This window comes from Microtus pennsylvanicus, chromosome 11 (genome assembly GCF_037038515.1).
Source record: "Microtus pennsylvanicus isolate mMicPen1 chromosome 11, mMicPen1.hap1, whole genome shotgun sequence".
Taxonomy (NCBI): domain Eukaryota; kingdom Metazoa; phylum Chordata; class Mammalia; order Rodentia; family Cricetidae; genus Microtus; species Microtus pennsylvanicus.
The window spans coordinates 60,369,730-60,392,367 of NC_134589.1; the positions used below are offsets into that span (position 1 = coordinate 60,369,730).

Genomic DNA, 22,638 nt, shown 5'->3' on the forward strand with positions numbered 1-22,638 from the left:
AGGCTGGTGCAGAGTTGGCAGAGTGGTGGTGTGTGAGGGTGCAGCTTCTATGGCAGAGTGTTACAGCTCTGGTAGACAGGTACCCGGGCTGTAGGAAGCCAGGGAAACCTAGAGCCCTGAAGGGAAACGTAGCCCATGGCAAGTGGTACAGCTCTCTTCCAGCAGGGACTGCGCCCAGCAGAGTATCACAGGCCCTTGCTCCAGGAAAGGTTTCCCTAATGCAAATGTAAGGACTCTGCTCCAGCAGGGGAGGCTTTTCCCAGTGAGGTTGTTGAAGCATCTCTGATGGAATTGGGAGCCAGGGAATAGCACAGCCACAGGGCATAACAAACCTCACTGGGAGGGAGGAATTCAGGAGGGTGGCTGCTTCTGCCAGGGTGAAAAAAGGCAGCTCCCAACTGAACAGGCACTGGGTGGGGATTGGTAGGACCTCAAGTCCTGAACTTGGGAAAAGCACATAGATTGATTGGACTTCGTTCTCAGGGATTGGTTGGATTACAAGTCCTGAGTTGGTTAGGGGCAGGGTGTGCTTCCTTGGCTCTGTTCTCAGGGCCAGGATGTTCTTTCTCTGACCCTTTCTGCCCTATGGTGCAGCCACACGAAGACCGCATGGTGCACACCCCTGTCTGGCACACGTGGTCCTTTGCAGGAACCCTCATCCACGATGGGGAGAAAGGTATCATCAAAGAGGCTGAGGGAGGCTGGTCCAGAAATCCAGATAAGAAAATCGAGAAATGAAGCCGGGCAGGGGTGGTACACACCTTTAATCCCAGCACTCGGGAGACAGGCGGATCTCTGTGAGTTCGAGGCCAGCCTAGTCTGCAAAGTAAGTTCCAGGACAAGTTCCAAAAAAATCGAGAAATGAAGAGGTTGTAAATTAAGAATAAAATTTTATCACCTTTTATATAAAACTTTATCATCTTCAAGAAAATGGCTGCAATGAGAAATAGTGTTGAAGAGAATACGGTTAAGAAAAACACCAGGTTTTCTCATATTTACAGCATCTAGACATTTTTTTAAAGACATGAAATGAAGTGGGTACTGATTTATGTAGAGAAAAGACCAGTAGAAGGAGATGAGAAGATTATGGGGTTGGGAAGACTACCAAAGCACATGGTATACAGGCTTGTAAAAGCTGCAGCAAAACCAGTTTTATTCAGTTAATATATACTAATAAAAAAGTTTGTAAGGGGACCATGCAAGTGGAATCAGGCTATATTCTTCAGGCTGACCCAACAAAACAGATAAAGTTGGCAAAAGAGCCCTTTCTTTACAAAGAGAAGGAACAAAATTACACACAGGATCCACTGAAAAGTGGGCCAAACACTCTCAAGATTGTCTTCAACTGAGGCCGAGACTGGGCTCTCAGCACCCTGTGTCCTGGCACCTCTCGCCCTCAGTCCCAGAAACATTTTGCACTCACAGCCCCTTGGGTTTGGATGAGCAGAATTTTAAAACCACAGATCTTAAAGACTAGAAATAGGTTCATCTCCCAGACAAGCTGAGTACTGGCGTCTGTCTCTGAGCATGTGCTGTGTGTTCCTCAGCGCACAGTCAGCACATGACTGTCTGTAGCAGGGACCAGGGGCTTCCCAGCAACCCAGTTGTAGGAAGTTGATCATGGTGGTGTGCTATTGATGCCAGGCTGGCTCAGTACTTGGTGAGACACGCCTCAGACAAAAACTTGTTAGATGCCAATTTGTCAACAAAGATAAAGCAGTGGTGGTCTCACAGGGTCTCCGTCGTGGGTTGAATTTGTCCCCCAAAACTCATTATGTTGAAATCCCAACCCTTAGTGCTTTGAATGTGGCCTTATTTGGAGTTTTGACAGAGAAGTCAAAATGAAGCCATTAGGTGGATCATAACATGAGATCTAAAAGGGAGAATAAACAGAGTAGAGAGAGAGAGAAAGAGAGAGAGAGAGAGAGAGAGAGAGAGAGAGAGAGAGAGAGAGAGAGAAGGCAGAGTGTAGAATGGCAAGGAGAAACCAAAGACAAACCTTGCATGTGCACCTTCAGACATGTGCAGCCTCAGGTGTGTGCAGCCTCAGGAAGAGCCAATTCTGCAGACCTCTTGACTGCAGGCTTCCAAACTCTGTGGCAGCCACCTTGTGTTACCAGAGTATATCAGTGTTATACTGTGAAGGGCGCCCTTCTCCTGTACAGCCTGTGGGCTGTGGATGGTGAGGGCAGGGGTGCCCTTGCGGGTAGGTCTGCCAAGTACCAGGGTAGGGAGGATGAAATTTCACTGTGTACAGTTTCACACTTAAGCTTGCTGGGAAAATGCTTTATGCACCTGGAGGTTTAAATGCAGCTAAAAGGATAAGTGTATAGGTGTTCATTAAAAAAGGGTGTAATTGAACATACTCGTGGTGAGGTCCAGGAAACACCCATCATCCTTTTAGACGTCTGACGTTCACCTGGAGTCTCTCACCTTCCTGGGTACATCACATTGGTCACATGCACATGTGGACACACTACCTGCATACACCAAATTCACACACATGCATGTGCATGCACATATACTTGCCACTCATACAGACAAACATTCACATACACATGCACACAACACGGTCCAGCATCTGCACACACACATACAAATTCTTTTATTCACAAACCTACACACTGCACTCAGTTATCTGCCTAAGGCCCTAGGGAAGGGCACTTCTTTGTAAGAACTGTGAGGGCGATGCTCCAGGTGCCTGCCGCTCTCCATCGTTCTCCACTAAAGAGGAGCGTACAGGTTCACTGCTCTGCCTAAAGTCTGGGAAACCGTGGCACAGGTGGTACTGGGGATGTGGGCGCTACGGGTGGTTGCTTCATTGTGGGTGGGTGCAGCCAGGCTGCCTATCTCCTGTCTTCTTCCTCCTGTCTCTTTTCCATCCCTCCCCTCCTCTTGCACTCCATCCACTTCATTGTCTTCTTCTTCACTGGCTGTCAAGCTCCTGGACCAGCATCTCCGAGGGGCACGCGCACGACGCCAACCGATGCACGCGCACAGGGCTGCGGGGCAGCGGTTCCTGCTAAGCCGAGAGTCCCGAGCGTGCGAGTGCTCTCCTGTGTAGGCGACCTGCGCTCCGGGAAGCAGAAGCTACATGTCTCGACAGGCTGGGGTGGCAAGGCCACCTCACTGCAAGCCTCTGTCGCGGGGCCTGAGGGGACAGAGAGGGTGTCGTGGTCACCGAGGGCTGTGCCACACTGCCTGGTCCAGCAGCCCAGCGTTTCTACAGCCACCCCAGGACTTCTTGTCCTGCGTGCCCCAAGCAGGCTGTCAAGGCTGGGCTCACTTCTCCTTGAACCCAGAAACCATCTAGCCCCCACCCCTGGATGCCCCCCATTTCTGGATCACCTGTCAAAGCTGAAGCTAGCAAGCTGACACCCACCCTTTCTCCTGGCCCTGCTGCTTGAACCTGACTTCGCTGAGATGCTTCAGGATGCCCAGTTCTCTCCTGTGGGCTCAGAACCAGTCCACTCGGAAGGAGGGGTAGTGGTGGGTAGGGAAGGGGAGAGGTATGCTGGGGCTTGCCCGGGAAGGAGGCCTGGCTTTCTGTACTTACAGTGGGGAGACTTTGCCTGGGACACAAGCGGTCCTGAACACTGCTTAGGAAGCGGCTCTCTACGCCGGAGGAAGCAGGCCAATGCCACCAAGAAACAGCAGAAGATGGCACAGAGGCAGAGCCCCAGTGTGCAGTAGACAAGGGCCAACTGGTCGCTGCTCACCCTCAGTCCTGTGGATGCTTCAAGAGAGAACATGAGTTCAAGGGGTGCACCCGCTCCCCAGTTTCCCCTTCTCACAAAAGTGTTATATTCAGGCCTGTAGCTACTGATACCCTCCCTCATCCCAGGACTAAGTGTTCTCCCTACCATGGGCTTTCTTTTTACCTCATTAGGCCCAAGCAATACACATGGCCATCCCCAGGCCTTCATCACTGGTGAGGACATAGGATTCCTTTCCTGGCCCCAAGATATCACTGCTATGCTGAGTATTGAGAGAACTGGCCCCTCCCACCCCAAACAGATGGCACATTTTTCCAAGGCCTTAAAGCTGGACCTCTCTGGAGCTGGCCCATTCTGTTTTCTCCACGTGCTTTGGAAGTAGACAGACCCAGGGATGGATGCACACATTCTTGTTTGCAAGGATGGCAGTCCAAGGAGGATGAGTTCTCCTAGCATCACAGGGAGCGTGGACTTGAAATCAGGACCAGGGGAGATGACCAAGGAGTCCCGGGCACAGATGTGGCGGGGGTGGGGGGCATGGGACACTTTACAGCTCAAGACTTGAACCTCGGGCTTTGAATGAGGGACTAAGACCTTGTCCCAGGGCAAAGCTATCTCTGCTCCTGACATTCATTGCTCCTCTCAAACTATCCCCTGGGTTCCGCAATGCAGTCACTAGGGCATACATACTCTGTGCCAAGGAAAGGGGGTGGGGAGCCACTCCCTTGAAGGAAGAAGTGGAAGTAATAAACTTATAAAGGGGTTATCAATAAACTTGCTCAGAAAACATTAAGTCCACAAAAGTAAAGTTTAACAACGGAACACTGCATCTTCCGGGCAGTTTAGAAGGCGGGGGGGGGGGGGCAATGCTAATTCATCCCTGTGCCTCTAATCAGGCCCAGCAGAATTCTGCCTGCAGGCAGGAGGACCCCAGCTGCCTAGGAAAAGCAGGCTGATCTGTCTCAAATAACTATGACAATACTTTACACTGTAAATCTCCCCATCTGACCAAACAACCAAACCTTGGAATTCTGTCTCTGTAGAACAATGGATAACTGCTCAAAGTGTGACTTGGGGCCCTGAGTCCATATAAGCTGGGGGGGATTTCTGTTCAGGGCCGGCTCCCTTCTGTACATTAGCCAGAATCAGTCACACACTACTACTCAGTTTTCCCTTTATTGATCCCTTAAGTGCCTGGAGTGTTTTCTGTTTTCTCTCTGAGAAAGCATAGCAACACCGCGATAACTCAGCCCATTCTGGGTGCCAGGTGCTTTTTGTATTGGACTTTCCTTAATTCTCCTGTTCCTTGATGGGGGGGGGGGCTAGAAGATAAAGGGGAGTCAGTACCTTTGTACCGGGAAGTAATCTGTAAGTCATCACATTCACCACTAAGAGAATTGTGTACATTTCCTTTTTAACCACGTTCACAACCATGTTGCACAACCAACCATCTCCACCCCCTAATTTGAGACTGTTTCTGTCTCCAATGAAAAACTTCCTGTCCCTCTCCCATTAATGTTCCCTCCCCATCTTCCCTCACCCGGCCCCCAGGGACATTCATCTGTGCCCTATCTCGATGGACTGACCAGTCTGTGCTGGACATTCTGTACCTCCCACCAACAGGTTTGCGGAAATGACTCAGGATACTCATGTAGTAGTGTTCATGAGACATTGTGGACAATCTGGACTCTATTTCTTCTTCTTCTTTTTTTTTAAAGTTTTTTCAAGACAGGGTTTCCCTGTGTAACAGTCCTAGCTGTTCTAGAACTGGCTCTTGTAGACCAGGCTGGCCTCGAACTCACAAGGATTCACCTGCTTCTGCCTCCTGAGTGCTGGGATTTAAAGGCATGCACCACCCCTGCCCGGCTCTATTTCTTCTTTAAGTTGTCAGTTAGATGCTGACTTTAACCCAGTTCTCCTAGTTTCCAGGCATTCACTCCTTATACAAACTGGAGTCTGATCTAACAAGCAGCATATTGTACAGATACTGTATCCTTTGGCATATGTTTTGTTTAGTAATGAAACTGTCTCACGACCTTGAGACATTTTTCCTCATTAACTTTGCCTCTTAACATTCCTCAAGTAGTTGTACTAGAGGAGACCCAATGGCCGACCTCTGAACTTAAATGTGGTCCCCTCCATGTATGTACACCACACAGTGGACGATGATAACAGGAAATCATCAATCTCACTGACCCTTACGACAGAGCCTACCAAGTGATCTTTGGCCTCTCCACTTCCCCTAATGAGGGCAAATCTACCCAACTATTTTAGTTAGATTCTCAGTGAGAATTATGATACACTAGCTGTCTCACTCTTGGTATGCTGCGGATGCTCTGTGCACACATAGCTCGCTCCAAGGACACACACTCTCACCACTCTGATGTTCCGGAGCCTTGCCAGATGTTAAACACTGTGGTCCCTTGGATGGACCCTCCTCTGAGGGGCTCTAAATGCCTTCCATTCTACATCACTCCTTTGCCAGCCCATAAGCCATTAAACAGTCTGAGCCTCCAAGTCCCTAAGCAGTTGGGGGACCTCTGAGAGTGGAGGGATGAGGGACTAGAGTTAGCCAGACCCCCTGGTAGGCAGACAGAGAGAGGGGCTGAGACGAGGTAGTGAAGATGGTGAACTTCCAAGATGCCCAGTGTCTTCCTTACCTGAGGCAAAAGCCTAGCAACTTAAAACAAAGGCCTAATGGTTTTTCTCAGTGGGGCCCCCTGCTGATGGACTGGCCCTATGACATGGATTCAAAGCCAGATTGAGAGGCCACAGTTATGAGCCAATCAGCTACCCTGTCCTTGTTCAAATCTGTCCTAATCAATCCTTATTGATCATGGTGGCACACACCTTCAATCCCAACACTTGGGAAGCAGAGGCAGGTGGATCTCTGTGAGTTTGATGTGTGCCTAGCTATACAGTAAGTTCTAGGAAGCCAGGACTAGATAGAAATACACTGCTTAAAAACAAAACAAACACACAAAACAAAACAAAACAAAAACAAAACAAAAACAAAATTGACCGACCCTACCTTAGGAGAAAAAGACCCTCCAAAAACTTAAAAACCAAAACCTAGCTCATGAGGAGAGACTGGAGTTGGGGGCTCCAAAGTCTCCCCTTTATCTTGTAGAGGTTTTCTCCTCTGTCCCTCTTTTGGATGTGTCTTCATTAGTCTCTAACTGCTAATCAAGCTTGCCCTGCCCCACCCTCAGGCTTCCGCTTCACCCAGAAAGATACTGGGGGACCCTTGGAACAGTAGGGAGGGATTTCCTAAAGGGCTTGTACTCTCATCTTCTAGCGAGATGTTAGAAAACTCGCTCCTCCCCAACATCTGCTCAAGGCATCTTACCAGTCAGAAACAAGCTGACGTCACAGCCCGCCCCCATATGTGCTGGCAGACCCCACCTCCCTGCCACCACTCCTGTCAGTTCCTTCGAACCTCCAGGGCAGCCCCCACCACCACCACCTTTGCTCCACAGGCTATCTGAAGCACTTCCTCACAGACAGCCCTCCTGGCGCTATCCTCCACTACCTATCTGTCTGAATCCTCTTCTTGTTCCTAATACTGCTGGGGACAGGAGGACAACCTGTCTTCCTTACTCTAGGAAAATCCTATCAAATCCTTAATGATCTGTCCCCATTCAAACCTGACCCTTCTGCGGCCTGGTGGTTCCTAGAACCTGCCTCACTTTACCAGTGTCCCCTCAACACCAGAACTTTTGCCTAGCTCAAAATGAACCAATTAATTAAAATAAACTTTGTTTTCCTAGTCAGCTTGCAGCCGTTCACTGCCATGTCCCTGGGACGCTCTTCCAAAGTGCCCTGCGGAGGGAATGCTACACCGAGTAACCATTCTTGACTCCATTCCCTGTTTTTCCTATAAAGCATGGCTCTTTGGGGGCTGCAGGACAAATGTCTCTGTGTGCTTGTCCAGTAGCTGAACAGGTACCTCTCCTCTTAGCCTTTCCACCTCACCGTTCCCCTTCTGCCCATGAAACTCTAATCCTGTCTCGACACCTACATAAACAAGAGCAGAGAGGGCCTTCCAACTCATCCCTCTTCTTGTCACTCGGCATTCTTCCAGGGACTATAAGGAGGACAGCAGAAACAGGGGGTTCTTTCCATCAGCCAACCCCCGCCCCGTCTCTGCAGCTCGCAGACAGCCTACATCCAGATCCTCTCCACACCCTTCAGCTCCTCCAGGGACAATGCTGTTTCTTCACCAACAGATCAAAACTGCTTCAAGACCCCACACAGAAAACTCAGGAACAAGCCTCCTCTGGGTGAGTTCCTGGCTCCTGCCCATCCTGGCCCCTCTCGGCTCACCCCTTCTTCCTTAACATCCTCATACTTAGAGTTTATCCTGTCTTTTCAACTTTTTCCCCAGTTTCTCCTAGACAGCATTATTGCCTTCCTCTGCTCCACCACACAAGATGAAGTAAAGACAATGCTTCTTTTAGGGTCACTCCAGACTTGAGAGCCCCCAGATGATGCTCCCCCCAACTAGATAGTAGCCAGATAGAAAACAGCACCTACATCCCTCACATGTAAAGGGTCTGGGATTAAAGGAAATTTCCCCCCTTGCCACTCACGCAGAAGCCACACCCTAAAAGAAGCCCAAGGTCCCAGACCTGCCACCATGGAATTTCCATAAAGCAGCTAATCCCCTGGAGGGTCAGAGAAAAACAACTGACCTATCTTTCACTCAGCCATTCCAAGAAACAGATCATGTCGAAAAGCAGTTCACTTCCTCGTTCTGCCCCTGACAATACCCTCCGCTCTTCCTTCTGTACCCTTAGCTATGCCAGCCCCCAAACCACGCAATTTGCATTCCTCTGCAGGTTCAGAAGCTGTGCCTCTGGGTCTTGGGGCACCACCTCTCAGACCAATGAATGTCAACAACTTTCATCATGAAGGTTGATCTGAGTTTTCATCATTTCCCTCTGATTAATTCTTTCATTTACCAAAAAAAAAAAGTCTGCCTCCTACACCAGGCCCTACGGAATCATTCTCTTCAACTCTGCCCTGGGCTGGGCCCTGTTTGATCCCATGAAATGAGAAGCTCAGAGCGGCTAGGTAGAAAGGGACAATCCTGGGAGGCTGGTTAGGCCACACCAATGTATTGGGTGTCTCAGACGCTAGAGGGATGTGTGCCTGGCTCAGCAGCTGGCCGCTTGACCATAGCACCATGAGGCTCAGGGTCCAGCCCCAGCACTGCACAGAATCAAGGGGAAAATCTGAAGAGATTTGGAATATTTTCATTACAAAGACTTGGTTCAGTGCCTGGTGTGTCAGATTTGAGCAGTATACATCATGTATGTGCGTCAAAACGTCCCGGAGACTTCTGAAATTTTCGTCTCAATAATTTTCCTACCCTGGAGTGATCTCCCTGGCTTCTGGCTATTCGCCAGCCTGGGCCTCTTGAACCCAAGACACTCATTATTGCAGCCTGCTGCCTGGCCTCCTCCCCATCCTGATCCTTGGATACCATAGGCGCTGACCTCTGGCTGCTTACCTGATCCTGTCTGCAAGCCTCCGTGTTCTGCTCCTTGGTGCCTTCCTGAGCTGCCTAGCCTGGCTTCCACTTCCCCGGCCTGTGGTCTCCTGAACTCGGGCTGGAAGTTCATCTGGCTTCTGGCCTTTTTCTCACAGAAGTGTGCGCACTGCAGAGGGTGCTGCGTGCAGGTGGAGTTGCAGCTCATGCAGACCCCCAGGAGATGGTCGTAGTACTTGCCATGCTCTCTGCGGCAACTGAGGAACTCTGGGAGATGCAAAGAACAATGCTACTGGGTGTTAGAGACTTCCAGGAGCTTGGGGTCTGACGAAGAACTATGCCAAAGCGACGGAACGAAGCAAACCGACCCTATATGGTTCAGTGTGAAAACAGCAGTTCCAGGTCAGCTGGGCCCTCTGGGTGCTCTCTAGCCGGATGATTCGCATTTGGATATTTATATCTATATTTATATGTATCTCCTTGTACCTAGCTGAAGATGCATCCGGTTTCTTATTGTTGTTGTTTCTTCTATGACCCATAAGTTTCTCATGCTTCTTAGTTTCCAAATGTGGTGGAAATACATTCTTAGTTTCCATATATTTAAAATCTTTTAGATTCATTTATTTTATGTGCCTGGTGATTTGCCTGCATGTATGCATTGCATCACACGAGTGCCCTGTGCCTGTGGAGTTCAGAAGTGGGTGTGAGACTCCTAGGGATGGTTGTGAGCCACCGTGTGGGTGCTAGGAACAGGACTGGGTCCTCTGCAAATTAGCAAATGCTCTGAACTGCTGTGCCATCTCTCTCGTCCCCTCTACGTATCTTTTAAAATAAATATCTATATTATTACATGGTCATATAAATTGTTTATTTGCATTTTCAGATCTCCTGAAGGGGAAACACACTTCGGGTTAGTGGAAGGAATAGAAGAGAAAATGCCAGAACCCTCCTTGGAGAGCTGGGGAGGGGAGCTGGGAAAGTCCGTGGTGATATATTGGCAACATGTGGGAACCACAGCAGCCTCCACAGGTAATGATGCTGGGCAGAACAGATGAAGGGAAGCTAATCTCCTGGGTGAGTGGATCCAGTCACAGCTGCACAGCCAGAAAGGCAGGACATAGCCTACTTGGAGGAGGTTCACTCGGGAAGGGGAGATACTACCCACTTGCTTCTCAATAAACTGCCTTCACCACATACCCAGAAATAAAGAGCCAAGGGACATTGATTGAGACCCTCCCCCCAAATCACGAGCTTTCTCCCTTTAAGACTAACGGAGTTATCGATTTCTTTAAATATTTTAAATATTTATATATCTTGCCCACCAGTGCAGACAAGATTGTTCAGTGGATAAAGGTAAGACTAATTATCTAGTTTGGTCCCCAGAACCCACATGGTGGAAGGAGAGAACTAACTACCAAAAATATCTTCACACACACACACACACACACACACACACACACAGAGAGAGAGAGAGAGAGAGAGAGAGAGAGAGAGAGAGAGAGAGAGAGAGTCTAAGTTTTAAGACCGAGTGATAATCAGTAAATATTTGAAAAATACTTGAGTGGAAAAAAATGAGATTGGAAGGAAAAGGCAGAGTTTAACAATTTCTGAAGATGTACAGGTGGATGTGCTGTGCTCGCCTATCCCCATATTTATGTGTTTGATAATTTCCACAATAAAATGTTTCAAAGCAACAATAGAGCTGGGGAGGGGCTACGTGCCTGTAATCCCAGTACTCAGGAGGCTGGTGCAGGAAGATCTCAAGTTCAAGACTAGCCTGAGACCCACAGTAGAGCTGTCAGAAAAGGAGGAGGCAGGGGGAGAGACATTGTATTTACTGACTGAATGACCAAAGAATAAACCTGAAGACAAATTTTAAGGAGATAGAGATGAAGGGTTACGTGATGAGGACTAATTCCTCCTTTGTGTCAGAGAAATCCTCCAGGAACGCTAAGAGACACTGAAGGCTGAGTGAAGAGAAGCGAAGGGAAGAATGGGAAATGCTTTCAGGCAGGGGAGTAGGCAGTTTCCCAGGGCACGAGGCAGGGAAGAACGGACGTGTACAAACAGTTGAAAGGCTGAATGGAAAGAGACCACACGGCACATCTCATCCCTCCATCCCTGTCCTCCACCTGGCTGCAGATGGGCCAGAGGGGTTCTGGGGCAGGCGAGGGAATGGCTCAGAACTCACTGCACAAGTCTGTACAGCTGCGCTGGCTCCTCTGGCTGCAGGAGACGCAGGAGATACAGGTTTTGGTCAAGGAGTCCCAGTACTGCTCTTTGGGGCAGTTTGCCATAGCCGCCCCTGGCCGCCTGTCCTGTGGAAGGAGAGAGGGAACATTAGGAGAGAGAGCAGATGGCCAAACAGAACCCAGGTGGCCTCTCCTGCCACACTCTGAGGTGTTCTCCGTCTCAGCAGGCAGAGGGCAGACAAAGCTGGCTTCCACCCTCAGCTGTGATCTGGGCTGGGTTCTCCCCCCCCCCCCCGTTTCCCATTTGTAAAATGGTTTCTCCGAGGGTCCCTCACTAATAGAGTTGCACCTTGTCTGTTCACGCATCGTTCTTCATGTGTCCTAGGCCTCCTCCCCAGAATCTCTGCTTATGTCCCCACCCTCCGTGACATCTGACTAAACAGAGGGCTCTAAGGACCAGGTTATGTGTCGACAACCTGGCACTGATCTAGATACCCAGCCCAGGCTGAGGTGGCTAATGTTAGACATCGGGGTCTAGGAGTCAGTACAAAATGACTGACATAGGATGCCTGGGGAACCCAGAAGCAAACAATGATGTCATCTCTTCTCTAACTGTCCTGGACAGAATGTCATTTTTGTGTGACTTTTTATAAATATGCTCTGAGGTCAGAGGTAAAGGCCCTTTCCAGCTTGTCTATGAATGTCTGCCTGTAGGCCTGTATGCCTGTGAGACTTGTGTGCTGGACTGCATGTGTGTAGGTGTGTGCCTAGGTACCAACCATCATCTGCCTAGTGGTCTATGGGGAGGCCTTCATGCAGAGTAAGTATCTTTTAAAAATAGATTTATGTATTTTAATTATATATATGTGTGTGTGTGTGTGTGTGTGTGTGTGTGTGTGTGTGTGTGTGTATTACATGTATGCCTGGTGTCTGTGGAGGTGAGGAGAAAGCATTGCATCTCCTATAACTGATGATATAGGTGATTATGGGCTGCTTTTTATTGGTACTTGAAACCAAACCTGGGTCCTCTGCAAAAGCAGCAGGCGCTCTTAACCACTGAGCCCTAGTACAGGATGCCTCACCGCCCAAGGCCCCTTCATCTCTGCAATCCACTTGCCTCGTGTGACCCTCCTCCGTTCTTGACCTCAGAGCACGACCTCAAAAGGACCCTACTGTCTCCCACTATCATGCACCCCCTTCTTGCTCCTCTCTGTGGCCTTGACATTCATGGGTGTGGCTGCTTCCCACCATTGTTTAGGTTCACCACGGGCATACCCAACCACAGTGGGCACCAGTCACACTGGAGCCTGGCTATACTGGAGCCAGATGACCCTAGTCACAGTGCTGGTATCACTGAGGCAGGCAAACACAGGGATAATTTAGTCCTAGGGTACTTGGTTTGGGTTAGGCAAGTCTGTCTCCTGGCTGCCCAACTCCCACTACACACCCACCCCTCTTCAAACAAGGCACCTTCCAACCTCAGACCCCCACCTGTGTGGAGCAACACCTCTCTCTGAATTACTTAGGTTGCTCTGCCCCAACAACCATCAAACTCACTTCCTATTCAAACACATTCCTAATGTACCAATAGGAAGAACAGCAAGGCCAATTCAACTTTTAGGGAGCAACCCCTTATTTACCAGTTTGTGCATATGCATAATTGGGCACACATATGATTAAAATCAGTTGCATTATGGGAAGAGACATATGCAATAGAAAAAATGCCTATATCACTTAATCTATCCATCAAAACAGAGACGTGCCCGTATTACACCCTTAGAAACCAAGCTCCCCCTTCTCTTGACCTGGGGCTCTCGAGTGCCTTCTTCCCTCCGTGGCTGCTGCTCCTTTGCAGTGTGTTCAGATCATTTCGATTGCTTTTGCATAGAGTTTTCTTGCTACGTTGCAATCTGTGTGAGCTTTTGTTTCATTCTTGAATAAAATACCAAGAATCTGCACACAGTCAGTGCAGACAGCCATCCCAACCACGGGCTACAAAACAGGAGCAGGAGGATGTCTGCTCACCTGGAGCCCAACAAGGACCAATAAGAGCCAGCATCCAGACTGCAGTGAACTCAGGTGGCTCAGTATTCAACAAAGAACCCTCGGTCTTACCGAAGGTTTACAAAAGATGCTAGCAGACACTTCTCTAAAGAAGACAGAATCGCCCACAGGCACCAGAGAAGATACTCAGCCTCATAGCTCATCAGGCTTACTGCAGGCCTATCCAGCCATTGGGGAGGCTGGGACAGGCTCCCCAACTTAGCAAGACTACCTCAAAACTAAAAGTGGTAAATAAAATAAATAACAATTTTAAAGGCCGGAATACAGCTCAGTGCTTGAGCACTTGCCCAGTATACATAAACGCAAGGGAGGAAGGAAAGAGGAGGGAGAGATGAGAGGGAAGGAAAGGAGTGAAGGAGGGGATGGAGGGAGGGAGGAAGGAAAGAAAAAACTTCAAACCTGGGCCATGAAACATTACAATAAAATTACAGAATCTGAGGATAAAGAGAACTGTGAAAGTAATGAGACAAACATAAGCTGCGTGCCAGGAGACGGACCAGCAGGTAGATGCCTATGCTGCCCAAGCCTGGAAACCTCAGTCTGACCTCTGGCACCTCTGTAGGGGTTAAAGAAGATAACTGACCCTGCCAAGTCGTCCTCCGACCTCCACATGCCTGCGATGGCACCTGGGCCCTCACACGTACATACATTCTCTCTCTCTCCCCACCCCCATACACATCAACAACATCATCATCATTATGAAGAAATAGAAAGGCAGCTTGTTATGTACAAGGAACCTTCTGGAAAATTGATGGAGATGAGAAGGAATGGGACAAGATCTAAAGGCCTGGAAGAAAAGAGCTGTCAGCCCCAAGTTGTGTCCTGACCAAAACTGCCTTTTAATAATGAAGGGGAAATGAAGACAAATGAGAAAACAAAATCTGAGGAAACACATTGCTGGTACCAAAGGCTACTAAGAGTCCTTAATCCATCTGCCTCTGTCTACCCAGTGCTGGGATAAAGGGTGTGCCACCACCAGCCAGAGATCTTGACTGTAATGGAAGTGACTGGACAGTGTTGTGGAACCCAAGAAAGGATGGGAACACTGCTAAGGGTCCCTGCACAGAAAACACTAGCTTTATTTTGCTTTCTTTTTATGTATATGGGCATTTTGCCTGATGCCTGCAGAGCCCCTGCAACTGAAGTTAGCAAAAGCTGTGGCCATGTGGTCCTGAAGCCCAGTCTTCTTGCAGAGTAACTAATGCTCTTAACTGCTGAGCTGTATCTCCAACCTCTGTTTTATTTTTTGAGACAAGGTCTCCTTATGTAGGTCTAGCTGGCCTGGAACTCTCTATGTAGGCCAGACTGACCTCAAACTCACTGTCTCTGCCTCCTGCATGCTGGAAAGGAATGTACCAGCCACCATGCCTGGATTGTAAATTAATGTGTGTGTGTGTATGTGTGTGTGTTTGTCCATCTGTCTGCCTATATGTCTGTCTGTATGTCTCGGTGTGTATGTATGTATGTATGCATGTATGTATGTGTGCTTGTGTGTGCCCACAAGTGCATGTGGTACTAAGGACTGAACCTAGGCTTTCCTAGGTGCCAAGCACACACTCTTCCAGTGAGCAACATCTCCAGCTCTTTTGTTTTACTTTGAGACAAGGCCTTGTTAAATTGTCCCAGGTAGTCCTTGAATCCCATCTCTAGCCAAGAGAGGGCTTTAAACTTGCAATCTTGCTGCCTCAGCTTCTTGGTACCTGGAATCATGGGCTTGCCCCACAAGGTCAGCCAAGATAAACTTTTATAAAGGCAAGAATTATTGCATGCTTGTTATGAGTTGAAATTCCTGTTTCCCTACATAATTTAATAGACAATACATAAAACAATTATTAAAAACCTATGTTAATAGTCATTCAGTGTTCAAAGAGAAAATATGTAACAATAGCAACATAAAAGGAAAAGGGCAGAGAGTTTTAGGAACAGAGTTTTGCATATTAATGAAACTAAGAAGATACTCAAATTAAGGTATCACAAGATCAATTTGTTAATTTTACTCTTTAAGATAATCGCTAAGAAAATAAATCAAAAATCTACATAAAGGAGGGTGGGCAGTGCCATGACTCAGTGGGTATAGGTGCCTACTATCAATCCTGATGACCTGAGCTCAATCACCTGATCCCATACAGTAGGAGACAATCAGCTCCCACAAAAAGTCTTCCGATCTCCACCCACTGTTCGTGGCACAGAAGTTCCCACACATACACACATCCATGCACAAAATAAATAAAGTGGAAGCAATATATAAACCGTAGAAATAAATCTTTATCAGAAAAAGTATTACATATAAATGATCTGAACTCTCTTATTTAAAGGCGGAAATGGGCAGTCAGATTTTCACAAACCCACAAGATTCATCTACATGCTATTTATAGAGGATTTGTTTTTGTTTGTGGTGGTGTTTCCGATGAGCCCAGGGACTAGAGCATCAGATGGTCTCCTCCTTAGCCATGCCCCAATCCCAGCACTCAGATCAAAGGACACAGAAGATCTAAAGTAAAAGCACAGAGCAAGACACTTTATACACATAGTGCTCCAAGAGCAGATGCAAACTCACGATTATTATCAGACAGAATACGTCTGGGAAGCCCCAAAGAGACATTGAAAGAAAAAGCCCAGACGGATAGGTCCGTGACTACAGGTACAAGTTCCTCAACATGTCAGCACACCCAACAGCCTCGCATTAGTTACCATCATCAAAGGGGATTGTTCCTAGACAGCTGCAGGCATTCAATCTACAAAAACCATCAGTTCCGTGTACAGCATTGAAAGAATTAAGAAGGAAACCATACAGTCATTTCAAAGGTTGCAGAAAAGGCCTCTGACAAAATTCACCACCTTTTCTGATTAAACAAAACAAAAACAAGAAAATACCAGGTGTGACAAACTAGGGTTAAAAACAAAACTTTTGCATAAGAAAGGCCATAGACAAAAAATTTTGCAGACAATAACGTGCTTATGGGGAAAAACTGAAAAGTTTTTATGTAAGATCAGGAAGGAGACAAAACTGGACCCCTTGCCCTCTTCTGCTCAGCATGGTACTGGGTCAACTACACATTCGGCCTCATTCCCAACTCCCAGTCCCAAGTCCTGTGGTATTTTCTTTTGGGTCAAGATGGCCTTTGGCCAAAGCCTCATCTAAGTCTCTGAGAAACTTTATGTACTGGCATCCTTGGTGAACATGTATCTGTGGACTTGGTTGCTGGATACAGATGAAATTAGAGTAACAGGCTACCCTAACTCTGGCACTTAGGCAAAATAATAATGATAATACTAAATGGAGGTATCCAAATTGAAATGAGAAAAGGTAAGTCCACCTCTGTCCACAGATGATGTGATCTTATAGTAAAAAGGACCACAAAACTGTTAGAACTGATAAAAACATAATTAGAAGATTTTTAAAAACTCAACAATCAAAAGCCATTGAATTTTCATAGACTTGCAAAGAACAATCTTAAAGGAAATTAAGGAACAATAACTTATAATAACACAAAAAGAAATAAAATACTTAGGAAATTTAACCAATGAAGTGAAAGAAGTGTATGCCAAAATCTATAGAATACCATGGAAAGACATTACATAAATAAGTCAAAAGACACCTGTGTCCACAGACTGGAAGACTTAAGAAGGCAATATGGCCCAAAACAATTCACTAATCATATAGTCGACAACAGAATCCTAACAACTTTTAAAAAACATAAAAGGTTAACCTAAAAATTCAAATGGAATTTCAAGAAACTGAGCAGTCAAAATAATCTTAAAAGGAAGGGAGAAGCTAGAGGACTCATACTTCCTGGCTATAAACAGCACAGAGCTGCCACCGCCAGCCGTGTAGTACCTGTGTGGACAGGGGTGACAGGGGTCCAGCCAGTGCAGCCGGATGGGGAACACAAACAAACCTTTGTAGGTACGAGCAGATGGCTTCTTCACAGGCCTATCATGAGCATTAAATGGGGCAAAACCCAGTCTTGCAATAAACAGTGGCTATGGTTCAAATTAGAATGTCATACATTTTAGATGTTTTGCAATCAGTCTTGAAGAGAATGCTGGATAGACACATGCAAAAAAAAATGAAGTTAAGTCCTTAACCAATGCCACTAAAAAAAAAACAAAACTGATCAAAGACCAAGGGTTATGTCTTTGAAACTTAAAGAAAATGGGTTAAAGAGTTAAATAGACATTTCCCCAAAAATACACACGAGGAGCAACAAACTCAGGGAAAGATGCCCAGCTCAGCACTGGAGAAAAGCAAACTGAAGCAGCGAGATCTCCTTCTGCGGCGGCTACAGTGAGGAGACAGGGGACAAGGACAGGCAGTGAGGACCCTGGGCATTAAATGGGATTTGACAGTGTTACCGTGTTGTGCCTTGGCAAGCTAAGGCATTCACCCGAGTCACCGTGCCAGCCAGCGATTCCTCATCTAGACAACTGACTATCCTAAAGAATGAATCCGCCCAATATCTAAACACACTTTCACAAAAGCATTGTCCTCTGTCTGCAGAGAGTAGCAACCACCCAAATGAGGTCATCCGATGGATGGGTAAGAAACACAGTCTATCCCTAAAATGCGATATTCCACGGGTGACCTGTGAAAACACACGAACTAGAGGGAATTGAAGTCACAGCATGCACTGAGCGACAATGCTGATACAAAATAGCCCAGATACACAGAGCTCCAGAGATGGGGGATGGATTAGTTGTCGTCTGAGGCTGGAGGTGGGAGAAGGGAAGATTGACAGGGTTTCTTTTGGGGGCATTGTGGTGGCTACACAACTGTGACACAAAAATCACAAAATCATTTGCTTTAAGTGGAGCTACTGGTCTCCCCGTGGAGCGGGTTAGATGCCCAGGCCACCTTGAGAGACTCCATGACCCACTAAAGGTCTGGAGCCACCACAGCCACTGGGTCTGGCAGGGAGACGCAGGTTGACAGAGGGCAAATGCCGGCTGTTAGGAAAGAGCTGTGTCCACCCTTCTTTCTCACCCACCACCCACATCTATGTAAAGTCCAGAAGCACCACCCAGCCCCTAGGATGGGCAGAAGACCCCCAAGGATGACGGTAGTCCAGGCAGCAAGGAGGTTGGAGAAGACAGCTCTGCTGGTGAATAGCAGGGAAGGGGAAATTGCTCTCAGAAACCAGACCTGTACACTGGGCTCAGACCAACACAGAAGCTCTCCTGCGCCCTGAAGCCCAAGAATCAGCAGGACTTCCAGTTCCTAAAGGCTTCCCGACATGATGACCAGTGCTGCTCCTTGGAAGACCGCCGTGACAGATGAGTTTGAAACCTAAGACAGCAGCTTGTATCACACAGAAAGACCTAGTGTATCTAGTGTGGTACTGCGGGCACCTTTCCCGAGGAACGTGAGCTCACTCACTAAGATGGGCAAAGCGGGGTCGCAGCTACAGGTGCTTCTGTCCCATGCTCCAAACTGATGGATTTCTTCACCCCTCACTCCAGGCGTCAAGGAAGGCAACTTTGAACCCTCGCATCCGTCAGTTCCCACCTTTTGAAAACCGGACACACATGTTTGGCTGCTATTGTGAATACCTTGAAAGAGGAAGGGAAGACTCTAGTCTTTCAATGCCAGTCAGAGGCTACCGTGAGCAAGCAGCCCATGCGGCCATTAGGATGAAGCACCTGGGCAGTTTTAAGAACACGGTGAGGGCCAAGCTACAACTTTTTGTATTAAACCAAGTACTTGTGGTTTATTTCGTTTTCATGCAAAACATGTTTCTATTTGAGCAAAACAATTTTTTAAAAAAAAATAAGGTGGCTACTTTCATTTTAATGGCTTTCTGTTATTATTATTAACATTGTCATTGTTTTGGTTTTTTTTTTAAGCTAGGGTCTTACTATGTATGTAACCCTGGCTATCCTAAAACTCATTATGTAGACCAAGCTGGCCTCAAACTCACAGAGATCCACTTACTTCTGTCTCCTGAGTGCTGGGATTAAAGAAGTGCACCACTACACCTGGCCAGTGGTTTTCTATTTTTAATTTCATGTGAAATGGTCTTAGCTTTTGATATAGAGGAACTAAGAGCAGAAAGAATAGATACCTATTTCATGGTGGTACAAATATAAGAAATATTAAAATATTTTTAAGTTGGAAAATTTTTTGTTGCTGTTATTTTTAACTTCCGAGAGCCTTTGTTTGTGACTCTTCAAGAGGCTCTGAAAGGTGGAAAACAGGTTTGTGGTTTTGAGAACCATTTTGTAGTTGAAGAGAAGTGGCTTATCAGAGGCCAAGGCAAGTGTATGACCAGCGGTAACTTGAACTCTTCACCTGTCTTAACCTTCACTGCAGCACCGAAGTTGCTGTGGGTTCTAGCACATTCTAGCTGATCCCTAACTCCTGGTCCCAGTAGGTTCCAGCACATTCTAGCTGATCCTTAACTCCTGGTCCCAGGTCCGTTTGCATTTCCTCTTTGGTCAAGGTGGCCCTGGTCACTGCCCCATGGGATTCTCTGAGAAACTTATGTCTTGGCGTCCTTGGTGGACATGGCTGCTGGACAGAGACAAAATTTCTAGCAAGGGCCAAGTCTGGGTGTGCGGACAGGTAGAGCCGCCGTGAGCAGCGAGTTCTTCCTGATGAGGAGTCTTAGAGGAAACCACTTAAGACTCCAGCAGCGCAACATGTAAACAGGCCTGCTCTGTCAACAATCGTCAAAGAAAAGAAGGAGAAGGCAGAATGAGGACAGGGAGAGGTTGAAACACAGAACCCAATCTCTCTCGTGGGGCCCGGAAGGACCTGGGCTGAACTTAGTCACCGAGGACACCATAGGCACTTCTTGCTCAACACCTGTGCTGTTTAAGAGTTCTTAGAAATCCGCGACAGCTAAGTGGGGACAGAGATGTGAGCGCCAATTCCTGGGGCGTCTCATATCTACCAGATTAGAAGTCATCCAGCCGCCCTAGGAGAAAACCTGGAGCACGCGGGTGCAAAAAGAAGGCCCCTACATGTCTGGCTGACCCATAACCCTTGGCACGCAAGACCTGAACCTGCAGACCACTCCTGTGTACAGGACCGGGGCTGTCCCAAAGTTGGGTAGCTCTGGCTTGTACCTGGGGTGACACTGCTGGATCCTCAGCCCCGAGAACACCTTCTTGGCCCTCACCCACAGCTGGGTACTCACCACGCTCCTGTGCCACTGCTCCAGCCTCCTGCCTGTCCTGGCCCACGCTACTCATTACTCAGGCCGTTTATTATTAGCCTGAGATTTTGTTAGGCCTAGGCCACACTTCCTGGGTTTTCCCCTCGACCTGGGCATGTAAATAAGCCACCCTGCTGACCTGCGCCTGCGCCTCAGTCTACGGAGTTCAGGTGGGTGACCTGATCCTCTTGGCTTAGCACTGGGGGCTTAGCTTGACCTGGCTGTGAAACGACAGGACTTGGGCACTTCTGGATTGTCCCTGGCCCACCTCTCAGGGGCCTGGTTCCTGTTCACTGCCCACTCTCCAGGTTAGACCGCCCAAACAGCTCTTGTCGCCCAGGACTAACTTGAACTCAAAATTCTCCCGTCTCAGGTTCGAGACTGTTGGGATTGTAGGTGTGCTCCACCACGTCTGGACCAGAAAGCCATCTGCGACTGTCCAGGCCCTTAGGTGCCTATTCCGACAGCAAGTTCTCAGCACACCATGACTCCACCAACAAGCTACATGGGAAAATAAATGCCACAGCCCTGATGATCCTGTGTTGTGACTTCATTTCTATGCATTCCCAGGTCTTCAGGATCCTGCAGGGAAAGAAAGCCCAACAATTGCTCTCCCAAGTCCATGGCAGTACTGTTCATAGGAGCCTAGATATGGATTCAATCTGCACATCATCAGTGGATGAGTGGATAAAAACCGGAGTGTGTGTAAACAGCAGGATTCTATCCATCCTCAAAAGAGAAGGAAATCCTGCCATTTGTGTCACCCAACATGAATGGAACTGGAGATCCTCGTGTTTAAAAATAGAAGTCAGGCTGGATGTGGTGACTCACACCTTTAACCCCAGCACTTGAGAGGCAGAGGCAGACAGATCTCCAAGTTCCAGGCTAACCTGGTCTACAGAGTGAGTTCCAGGACAGCCTGGGTCATGCAGACAAACAGTGCTTCGAAAAAAAAAAAGAAAAATGAAAAAAGAAAAGAAAAAAAGAAAGAAAGAAAACACAAGAGGAGGAAGAAGCCATGGCCTAGAGTGAAGGCCCTCTGGTTAAGAGCTCCTTTGAAGAGCCAGGTTCAACTCCCAGCACCCACATGGTAGCTCACAAATATCTGTGACTCCAGTTATAGGGGATCTAATACCCTCTTATGGGCTCCATGGACCCCAGATACACATGGGATGCACAGATACATATGCAGACAAGACACCTATACATGTAAAAATTTAAAAATTGAAAGTATTTAAATAGAAAGAAAAAGAAGTCAATCCTGGAGAGACAAAGCCATATGTTCTCACTCCTGTATGGAATACAGAGCACAGGAATCTTACAGCTCCAGAGAAAATCAAGTCATCAGAGGCTGTGGAGGGTGAAGGGCAGGAGGACAGGACAGCTTGGTCAGAAGGTCCCCGTTTCAGCTGGGTAGTTCTGTGGTTCTGTTGTGTAGCAGGCTAAATAAGGTCCACAGTCATACATTATGGCTCGGCGGTCAAGCACAGATAGGGCTCTGGGGTTCATCCTCAGCTCTGAGAAACAAAATGGCACACACTGTGATCCCGGTGCATAAGAGGCTAAAGTAAGAGGCCATGACCCCTAGCCAGCCTGGGCTGTATAGTGAGACCCTGGAGAACATGGGGGGCGGGGAAATACAGTCTGGAAACTGGGGTGGGGGTAAGGGTGGTGGCGCTTGGCATTCACAAGGCCCTGGGCTCAATATCCAGGACAGAAGGGTGAAAGAAGACACAGAAAGAGGGAGACAGAGAAGGAGGGAAGAAGGGAGAAAGGAGGGAGGGAGGAACGGAGGGAGGGAGGGAGGGAGGGAGGGAGGGAGGGAGGGAGGAAGGAAGGAAGGAAGGAAGGAAGGAAGGAAGGAAGGAAGGAAGGAAAGAAAGAAACTGAACAATGTCAACCAATGTCACCCATCAGGGTCAAATCTCTGAGCATGACCCCGAGACAGGCTGCAGGTGATCTAGGAGATAAGAGCATCCTGCTGGAGCTTGTGGCTGCCCAGAGCCATTTTGGGG

At 47.8% G+C, this 22,638-nt stretch overlaps 1 protein-coding gene across 1 annotated transcript; it reads right to left on the reverse strand.

Moving 5' to 3' along the window:
• Positions 1-1,130: 1,130 nt before the first annotated feature.
• Tnfrsf13b (TNF receptor superfamily member 13B) lies at positions 1,131-20,694 on the reverse strand. Its single transcript, XM_075992294.1, has 5 exons — positions 20,606-20,694; positions 11,402-11,528; positions 9,232-9,477; positions 3,557-3,736; positions 1,131-3,151 (listed from the first exon to the last, which is right to left on the reverse strand). The coding sequence occupies exons 2-5, from the start codon at positions 11,505-11,507 to the stop codon at positions 2,937-2,939; spliced, it is 747 nt and encodes a 248-aa protein (XP_075848409.1). The 5' UTR covers positions 11,508-11,528; positions 20,606-20,694; the 3' UTR covers positions 1,131-2,936.
• Positions 20,695-22,638: the final 1,944 nt, after the last annotated feature.